Source organism: Notolabrus celidotus, chromosome 20 (genome assembly GCF_009762535.1).
Source record: "Notolabrus celidotus isolate fNotCel1 chromosome 20, fNotCel1.pri, whole genome shotgun sequence".
Taxonomy (NCBI): Eukaryota; Metazoa; Chordata; class Actinopteri; order Labriformes; family Labridae; genus Notolabrus; species Notolabrus celidotus.
Window position 1 is genome coordinate 995260 of NC_048291.1, and position 10912 is coordinate 1006171.

Sequence of the window (10912 nt, forward strand, 5' to 3'; positions counted from 1 at the left end):
AAGGTGCAGTTCAACAGAAAGGACTCAGTTAGAGGGGACGGACTAAAGGTCTGATGTTTCAGGATGAAGAGTTTCATGAATGTCATCCTCTCACATAAAAAGTGCTGCAGTGCAGACACCATGCAGAGTCTGGGATGCAGGGACGTTTCTCTCCACAAGGGGGCAGAGTGGAGATTTACTGACGCTCAGAGGAGGAAAATCACAGAGCTTCACTTTAATGTTGTACAGCAACAATCACACACACACACACACACACACACACACACACACACACACACACACACACACACACACAGTCAGTATCATTCATTGTTTGACACTTTGCATCCCTAAACTGAGATTTAATGTTTAATATAAGTACATATTATTCTGTAGATGATCTCCAGGTAGTCATGTGATATGTTGATGATTTCAGTTTTGGTTATAATTCCTCTAAAGACAAATAATGGTCTGATAAAATACTGATAGAGCACTTTATGTCGTCCTGACTCCTGCAGTGTGATCACTCTGATGATATAAATCCTGCTCTTTACCTTCTGGAGGCAGAGAACATGATGTGTCATGATTTTACAGTGTGCAGGTTATCAATGATCACTGAAGCATCATGTCATGATATTACTGTTATTTTGGGAGAGGGGTGTCTGGTATCATATTATAATGTATCTCTTCTTATTCTATCATATTGTATTGTATCATATTTTATCATATCATATCAAAGGATAAAAGGCATGATTATAAATAAAATACTTTAAAATGAAATAAAATCAATACAGTAAAAGTAATAAAAAAAATAAATAGATAAGATGATCCATTATTTATAGTAGTCTATGGTTTGACCCAGCAGACTCCCTCCAGGACTCATGTCACTAAAGTGCTTAAAGTAACTCTGACTGTAAATGAAAATGGCTGTAGTGATTTAATGAGGCGAGTATTTAGGGCTGATTTTATCTGACTTGTCTTTTGGATCCACGGTGGTGATATAATAACGGGGTCAGCTTGTCCTTGAGTTTTGCAGCGGTGAACAGAAAAGCCTCAGCTCCTGTCCCAGACCCAACTGAGCAGCTGTTAGTCTCCAAACTCAAAGTGATTACCAAATCCTTACATAAGAGGATAATAAAGCAGCATCCCCTCTGAGCTCCACCACCACCACCAGCACCGCTCAGCACCAGCTCTTCATTCTACAGCCTCCATAATGACAACATTACGGGGCTCAATGAGGTGTTTCTCTGCAGCCAGACTCCCACCTGTGTTTGGGACTGTCGGCTCAGTTTATCCGGAGCTGGAGCAGAAATCAATAACCTCTCCAGCCTGCTGCTGTGTGCTCCGGCTCCACTGCGACAATGGCAACGCCGGTGACTCTGACAGAGCAGACAGGGCCGGCCGGGCTTTGTGTGCATGAAAGGCAGATGACAGAGCTGTGAGAGTTTGGTCTGTCAGGTTTACACAGCACACAGACGACAGAACAAAGCAGAGCCAGCAGCATTTAGACGATGTGGCTCTGTGACTGCCAGCCAGACGGCTCTGACAGCTCCATTAAAGCAACAAATAACAGCAGAAATACACAGCCTGCTTACAGCCGCTCTTTCTGACAACGACTGAACATTTCTGAACCAATCCTCCAACGACAGGGACAGAGATGGGACTGTCTAGACATCTGTGATCTCTACTGTAGTGTTCTCAGTCTGAGCCGGGAAAGGAGCCTCGTTTATGACACCCATTGGTTTCTCTGCGGCGGCCTTCAAGCTGTGACTTCTGCATCCTTACTGACGGATATCATGATGTACAATATCTGCATGAAAAGTGGAGCACAGTGGGCGGCTTAGTTTCTCAGCCTTGGGGTCCACTAATAGGTGTTGGCTTCTATACTTAGGTACACCACCAGCATGGAGACAGATATATTTTTTTGGACTCGCTTTTAACTGAGTTTTACTCTTAACAGTTTTATTTCACCTTACTTATTTACTTACTTTATTTATTTATTTATTTATTTACTTATTTATTTATTTATTTAATTATTTATTTACTTACTTTATTTATTTTTTTATTTACTTACTTTATTTATTTATTTATTTATTTATTTATTTACTTATTTATTTATTTATTTACTTACTTTATTTATTTTTTTATTTTTTTATTTATTTATTTACTTATTTATTTATTTATTTATTTATTTATTTACTTATTTATTTATCTTGTTCAAATTTTTAGACACTTTGAATTTAATTTAATTAATTTTTTATTATTTTTATTTTATGTATAGCATCTTAATTTCTTTTAACTTCCTGTGTTAAGTTGAGTTTCTTGAGTTTGTTCAGCAACTTCTTTTTATTTTTCATTTGTTGATTTATTATGAATTTATTTGTATTATTATATTGTTGCATATGTTGTGTTCTTAACCTTATGATAGTGGGGTTATTTATTGATTGATTTATTTATCTATTTATTTATTCATTTATTATCTAGTTCAATTTTTGGAGCCAATTTTAATTTAATTGATTTAACTAAATATTATTTCTATTTTTTTATTTATTATCTAGTTCAAAATTTGAGCCACTTTTAATTTATTTTTTAATTTTTTAATTTATTTTTAAGGGTTAGCATCTCATTTCATTTTAATGGTTTAATATTTTAGTGTTTTATTATCTTAGAACAGGGACGTCAAACTCATTTCAGTTCAGGGGCCACATACAGCCCAAGTTGATGTGAAGTGGGCCGGACCAGCAAAATCACAACATAATGACCTATAAATCTAGACAACTCAAAATTTTCCCTTTGTTTTAGTGCAAAAGGTACAAGTACATTCTGAAAATGTTCACATTTAATGAACCATCTTTCTACATAAACAGCTGTTGAATTATGCAAACAGAAAGTAATCTGTTTTCTCACTTTGAGAAAAAAAGTCCAGGTAAAAAAAAAAGCGCTGTTCAGGTGCGCTCCCTCAGCGCTATGATTTTATGCGACCCCCAGAGGACAAATTTGAAATAGAAGTTACTTTTATTGAAAAATTGCAGTTAATGTCTGCGGGCCGGGTTGGAACCTCTGGCGGGCCGGTTTTGGCCCGCGGACCGCATGTTTGACACCCCTGTCTTAGACCTTTATTTTATTTTGGTGAGTTTAACTTCCTGTGTTGAGTTGAGTTTTATTTATTTTATTTGTATTGTTTTTATTATTATTATTATTGTTGCATATATTGTGATCTTAACCATAGGGTTGTGGGGTGGGTTTGGGGTCCGTGCTGAGGTTGGGATTAGGATTATATCTTCATATATATATATTTTTTTATATTCTATATTAAGTTGTTTTTATGTACAGCTCTTTGTGTTACACTGTCATTGTATGAAAAGCACTTTGTAAATAAAGTCTGATTGATTAATATTTCCTGTTGAGGAAAGGGAAAGCTGGAAACGGCGATGGCGGTGTTTTGAACCCGGACCAGCAGCTTCCGCTCAGCCTTCCTGTCTCCTTCCGTTCAGATGGGTCAGCGTGGGCAGAGTTTGGACGCCGCGTCTGGCACCGATGAGGTCAGGGCTTTGTGAGCAGCTGGGACCATATGTTACATAAAAACTGTGGGAAAGTCCTAATCCCAGCCACGCATTACGCAATGACTTCACCAAAGGACCATCCGCCTGTCAACCAGGGGATGATGTCATGGGCGGAAACATCGGCACAAGCTCTGTTTGCCTCAGACAGAAAACAAACAGATACATCTTCTTTATTTAATGTGCACATTGAATCAGACTGAATTTATTTCTGGTAGCTTTTTGCAGATGAATTTAGTCTCCTACATTAATCCTGGACTCAAGGTCCCAAAGGTGACGTGGATCAGAGATTTATAGAGTAGAAAGATTTAGGTGAGACACGCTCTGCTGCCTTTAATCTACCTTTAAGTCCTGAAACTGATGCCTGAGAGATTTAATATACATTTTGTACACTTTATGAGTCACATGTGGGCAGTTTGGCTTCACTTTTGTGTATGCAGATTAACCAGGCAGCTATCTCAGGGGTTTAAAGGGGAAGCCAGTTCAGAAGTGTAAAAACCTGCAGTTCCTCGAGTGTCCACTTGAGGCTGAGGGATCCCAATTAGGTTCAATAGTTAAAAGTCTATTTTTACAGCAGAAATAAACATGTTTACAACCTGGTTCCAAAAATATTTTGGTCTTTAAAGCTCTTTCTGTGGCGCTAGTCGCCTATCGGTCTAAGCGCCCCACTTACAGAGGCTACAGTCCTCATGGCAGGGGTCACCGGTTTGATTCCCGACCGGTCAACCATTTCCTGCATGTCTTCCCCCGCTCTCTACTCCCCATATTTCCTGTCTCTCTTCAGCTGTCCTGTGGAATAAAGGCAATAAAACCCCAAAAATATAACTTAAAAAGCTCTTTCATTTATCTGTACACTCTGTATCGTGGTTTACGACGAAGAGGTATGCTTAATTTGCATAAATGGGCGTGGCTAAGTCGTCTGACAGGTGTGTGTGATTAAGCAGTTTTCCTAATTTGACTGTTTCTCACACAGACTAGATGCAGTAAGTCTTCACTGACTGTGAAGCCACAACATTTAAAACTCCTTGTGCGGACTGGCTGCAGTAAAGGCCATAAGCCCCGCCCCCTCTATTATAACAGATGGAACCTGGGTCGAAATATAAAATCCAACCAAAAGCTGATTTATGTCCAAGTATTTATTGATTTTGAAAAGATGATTGAGTGACAGCTCTGTTGACCAATGAGGCTTCAGATGAACAGAGTAGAGGAGGAACAATGTAACAAACACTAATGTAAGAGTCACTGAACTCTCCTTAACCGTGAGTGTCTGCTTTAAACCCACACAAGAATCTGTGACGCTGAGGACTGCACCAGCCCAACATGTCAGCCCCTGTAGAGGCAGTATTTTGGCTTCACATTCTGTAAACAGCCAATAAATTAAAGGTCAGCATTTCCAATATGGTGACCTCCATCATATGGCCTCCAAACCCCCTGACCTCTTTTATTGTTTTCACCCAGGAGACTGTCGGAGTCAGCATTCTTTGTAGGCGACCGCCATCTTTGAGCGCCATGACGCCTCTTCAGACACAAACAGGTGACGTCACTCAAACATTTTTTACACTCATCATTCTGTAACTACTTAAAGTTAATATTTCTGAGGCTGTTGGCCTAGAGGTCTAAGAGCGCCACGTATAGAGGCTACAGTCCTCATCGACTCCTGGCCGGTCAACCATTTCCTGCATGTCCTCCCCCTCTCTCTGCTCCCCATATTTCCTGTCTCTCTTCAGCTGTCCTGTGGAATAAAGGCAATAAAACCCAAAAATATAACTTAAAAAAAATATAATATTCCTATCATATCTTCCTGCTCCTCTGATCTGGATTCAAAGCACTCAAACACATGAAGCCACAGTCTCATGTGAAGCAGTTGTGGGCGGGGCCAGGTAGATGTCAATCAAGATGTCATTGGCCACGCCCACATTGCAGAATCAGCTGTTTTTAACCTGGTGTTCTCACAGTACTGTATAGTGTTGATGTTTTATGTTGTAATCACACTCTTCCTCATGTTTGTGTTTGCATTAATTAAGATTCAGAGCACTTCAAACCCTGAACCCTGTCTCTGTGTGAGTCCTGTGTCGCTGTCTGTGGTGCTGAATGTGACTTTAAGACTCTCACACACATTTCCACCCTTCCTCTCTGATCCTGAACAATGTGATCATGTTTATTATAAAGAAGAAGAAGCAGCCTGGGTGGGTCTGAACAGCCCTCCCGGACCCGGGTCGGATGCTCCTTCCTCTTCCTCCTCTTCCTCCTCTTCTTCATTCATGAGGAGGGACTCTGCTGCGCGCAGGCTGGGAGGAGGGGCGAGAGGGAATCCCAGGAAAGGGTTACAGATATCGCGTTGCTGCTGTCGCCCCGTCCACTCACCAGCTCCAGAGGAAGTGGATTGTTGAAGTGAAGCGACGGATGAATGAAGCTGATTCAAGCTGTAACTTTGTGTGTTTGTAAAGAGGGGGTAAAGCGGGGTGATGTTAGGGGACCGGACAGGCTCAGCGGTGATGTCAGCCCGGCCCAGGAGCTCCGGGATGAAGCTCTGAGCAGCAGAGTGTGAAATAATCGCCTGGTAGCTGAGCTCTGGACACGCTGTCCTTTTGGAAGTGAACGTAGGAAGCAGCTCTCGGTTCTGCAGGAGAGACTGGAGCAGAAGAGGAACTTGCTCCTTCATGGACTGTGTCTTTGCTGGGATTGCTCGGGCCTCCTGTGGGCAGCATCAAGGCGCACAGACCTCTGGCACAATGTCAAGGATGCTGAGGGACGGAGCGCAGCCTGCAGAGAGAGAGGCATGACTCTCCGAGGCGCAGGACTCAGGTCAGGAGAGGAGCTGAGGGCAGACAGACATGGGACCGGGACTGCATGAAATCTGTCTATTTTCTTGGTCTTCCTCTTCGACGTGACACCGGACTCCCCCCTTCTCTCTCTCTCCCTCTTACTCTCCCTCCCCCTCTCTCTCTTTCTCTTTCACTTCGTGTGTTTGCGCCGTTTTGGTTCCTGTGCGCCCGGACGCTCCTCCTGCTCCTCCTGCTCCTGCTGCTGTGCAGATCGGATGTAAACCGGATTGTGTGCTGCAGTCCTTCTGGGTCTGAACTCAGATTCTTGAGGGGGGTGAAGAGCCTGTTTGTTGAGGGGAAATCCCCGCCAGGATCCCCTTCATTACGCCATGGATGACTCGGGGATAATACGGCGCCGGAGGCTGCAGGTGAGTCTGATCAGTCAGTCTGAGCATCATCATCATCATCATCATCATCATCATGTGATGGGATCTTCCTCATTTAAGTATCTGTGTTTCCAGCTCTAGGACATGACTCCTCTCTGGTTTCATGTCTGACATGTTAAGCTTCAACAAAACAACATGAACCCTCCACATAACAAAAACAACCTCCTGTTACCTTCAGTATCATCCAGATCTACATCCTGTCTCTGGATGAGTCTGCCCTCAGTATTTGGGCCTGCATCATGTCTTTGTTAGCCTCCAGACTGACACTTCATAAATGAATGGAAACACCAAGAATACATCACACTTTGTTATTAAACTACAAATATTTATGCACTAAGAGATGAAAACACATCAACAATTACCAAAGAGAAGCTGTATCAACTGCTGAGTATTTATCCAATATTTAATAACTTCTTAAGTCTTCAAATTCTTGTGTCCAACAAAAGTCAAAGTAAACAAACAAACAATCTTCCAGCTGTGATCCATGACTTCTTAATGTTCTCATCCTCCCTGTGGAGAACATGGAGACCATCTTTCTCATAAGTGGTCCCAGTTGTTACCTTCATATACAGTCTGTGGTTGTTACCCATGAGCCTCTTAAAGCAGTTAACCATTAACACATCATGAAGTCAGGTGTCTCAGTGGTCTCATGGTCCTTCAGTGGAAACCCCTCAAAGCACTACAGGGTCTTAATCTTAGTTCTGTATCGGGGTCACATGCTGAGTCTCAGGTGTTGGGTGTGTTTCAGCAGAATGACCTGAAAGTTTTTAAACATGCGTGTTAAATATTTTCACACTGTTTTGTATAATTTGGTGATTTGTTGTTAGCTGAGTTGTTGAAGGTGTTCAGTTTGATTATTTAAGAATGTTATTTAAGAGCAGCAGTTTGATTACAATACAACAGGATTTGATACGATGTAATACAATAAGAACAGGAATGATACAACATGAAACAAACTGATACAATGTAACACGATACAATTCAATATGAACTGATCTGCTTCTATACAATGTAACATGATTCATATGAGACATGGACACATGATACAATATCATTCACTACAACATTAAATGACTGGATATGATACGATACGATGTTTGATACGATGTTTGATACGATGTTTGATACGATGTTTGATACAATGTTTGATACAATGTTTGATACAATGCGTCCCAACTATATAAGGGATGATACATTTCAACAGGATAAGATATTTAACAATAAGACACAATACAATATGATCTGATCCGCTCTGATATTATATTATATGATTTAAACATTATGATGCACTGTTACAGGATATGATTCAAACCGATGTTATACATGGTGATACCAAAAGATACTATTCGAAGGGAGATGATACGACACCAAACGATTCAACACGATATGATTCAGTACATATGAGACAACAACGCCATGATGCAATTTGATACTACTCACTACAACACTATATGATTGGATATGATAAGAGAGATAAGATCCTCCTTTATTCGTCCCACAACGGGGAAATTCATGGAGTTCCAGCAGCAAACAAGAAGGTGTACAGAACAAGAATTTAACAAGAATATATATATGAAAGAAATGTCCATCAGAGACGACAGCTTGGTCATAATCCTCCTGTCAGCCACCACCTCCACAGGGTCCAGGACTGAGCTGGTCTTCTTCCCCAGTTAGTTCAGTCTGGCTCTCCTGTATCCTGTCCGCCCACAGCAGGTGAAATCCTTCCAATGTGGCGTTCGTGTCCGGTGTTAGCTCTGTTAGCATGATGCTACTATATGAAAAAATTTAATACAATACACAGTACGATTCAATATGATGTAATTCGATCCACTTTGATACGACATGATACAACGTTACAGGATACGATTCAACACGACTCGATTTCATACAATTCAATATGATACTCTACATTCTTTAAGATAAGGCATGATCTGATGGGCTTCATTGTCCCCTTGGGAAATTAGTCTTGACCTCAGGTGTTTTAAATGCTTGACTGTCAACAGTAATTATCATAAATAAAAACATTAAAACAACAACTCACATGTGAACAGAGAAACATGAACCAATGTGAACCACATTTATTGCACATTATTCCAATCACACAAGATCTGTACAAGACATAAATAATAGAAAAGAGGACCCTATAGCACAAACCATACGGCCTTAAGACTCTGTTTGATGGAGGAGGGCACAGAGGAGGTTTTAAAGCAGTCCAGTTTACATCAGGGGACTCTGAATCCACTGAACGATACAGATAGTTTGTGTTTTTACCAGCTGTCATTTGATTTTGTGTGTTCTGAACGTCATAAGCAGAAATCTCCCCCCCTCATGATTTTCAGACCTGCAGCTGAGCGCTGACCTCGCCCCTCCTCACTGTGAAGCGGATTTTTAGCTGATGTAGGCTGCACAGTCTCTCTGTAACAAATTGTCACTCATGCATACAAGTAAGCAAGTTCAAATGACTGTGAGCATCCATTATGGAGCAGCTTGCTTAACCATGGGTCATACACCCTCCTCTCCCCCTCTCTCCCCCTCCCTCACCCCCTCCTCCCTCCATCTTTGTGTGACTCAGTGAAGTGCACTGAGCGGAGATGAGCTGCCTCCTGTGGGCATGTGTGTGTGTGTGTGAGTGTGTGTGTGCATTTATCTTCATGTGTTTGTGATCTTTGATATGATGATTCTTGACCATTCACTCACTCAGTAGTAATATTAGTATTAATAGGAGGCTGCTATGAGCTAATGTTACTGTGGCAGTGATTCCAAACACAACAGGAGAGGTGCTAAAGGATTTTGGCTCGTCAAATGTTAGCTTGGAAACAGTTTTTGTCTGAAAGATGATGAACAGTAAAACCTAAATGTCTTTAAAAGTCAGTAAATAATGTTATTCACATCCCTCATGAGGACAAGCCCCTGGAAAGGGTGTAACAACAGCTAATGCTACGTTGACCAGGACTGAAAGCTAATCTTTATTTTATATAACTTTCATTATCTCCAACCAGGCTGAGACATAATGAACAACTATTGTATTACACATCCGGATAATAAGATATGGGCTAGCTCCTTGCTAGCTTAGTTAGCTTAGAAGTGATTGTACGCTACTATTAGCTGTAAAGACCACTAAGAGTGAAAGTTAGAGCAGACAATGAGTCCATAACTTATTTCATACCCTTTAGAAATGATGATGAAAAGACAGCAGCTAACATTAGCATTCAGCCACATGCAAACTGTTAGCTAGTATGAGCTAAAAGCTAGTATTGCTATGAAAGTGTCACAGGATACAGTAGGATAGGCGTTAATACTTTGCTAGCTTAATTTAAGCTAGGCAGTTTTTGCTAACATCAGTTCTTATCACATAAAGACGACTTAAATACAACAGGAAGTTTGAATTACACATTCATGAACAACTGTAAGACAACGGCTAAGTTAGCATTAAGCTAGTATTATTGTTAGCTAGGTTGAGCTAAAAAGCTAATATTAATATGAAAGTGATATAAGATGGAAGGGTAGGTGGTAACTCCCTGCTAGCTTAATTTAAGCTAGGTAGTGTTTAGTAACATCAGTTCATATTAGATAAAGAAGACTTGAGTGCAACAGGAAGTTTGAATTTCACATTCATGAACAACTGTAAGACAACAGCTAAGTTAGCATTAAGCTATTATTATTGTTAGCTAGGTTGAGTTACAAGTGAATATTATTATGAAAGTGATACAAGATGGAAAGGTAGGTGTAAAATACTTGCTAGCTTGATTTAAGCTAGGAAGTAGCTGAATGCTAACATAAGCAGTTGTCAAACAAAACAGTTGTGTTTTTATTTTAAAGAAGGTCTGATGTTCCTCTGGATGTTCTTGGATGATAAAAGTCAGATTTGAACATTTATTTGACTGACAGCATCACATCGGCCTGCCGCTACATGTTAGCATGTTAGCATTAAACTCTGAGCGTCACATGAGAGGAAGTAGCTCCTGTGTGAAAGTGAACGCTCCTCTAAATATATAACGGCGAGCGTTTTTAATTTGCTCCTCTAAGCTGCTCAGAGAGAAATTGACCCTCATTACTGTAAAAGAGAGGGATGAGGGAATAAAGGAATCAGCAGAGGATTAGCAGCGAGGTGTTCCGATGGTTTCATGTCTCATCATCCTCGTTGCTCAGCTCGCCGCTCTGC

The 10912-nt window shown here is 40.8% G+C and overlaps 1 protein-coding gene across 4 annotated transcripts in view; it reads left to right on the top strand.

The window, feature by feature from the left end:
* The first annotated feature begins 3392 nt into the window (after positions 1–3392).
* LOC117832073 (microtubule-associated serine/threonine-protein kinase 1-like) overlaps positions 3393–10912 on the top strand; it is a 62206-nt gene continuing 54686 nt past the window's right edge. Inside the window, exons 1-4 of one of the 4 annotated variants that reach the window (XM_034711035.1) lie at positions 3393–3521; positions 4998–5073; positions 5709–6344; positions 6575–6732. In XM_034711035.1, the coding sequence (XP_034566926.1) occupies positions 6694–6732 (39 nt within the window). In that variant the 5' untranslated portion in view covers positions 3393–3521; positions 4998–5073; positions 5709–6344; positions 6575–6693. Of the gene's footprint in view, positions 3522–4997; positions 5074–5344; positions 6733–10912 lie in introns of those variants that run through there. The other 3 variants (XM_034711036.1, XM_034711037.1, XM_034711034.1) reach the window with 3 other exon arrangements.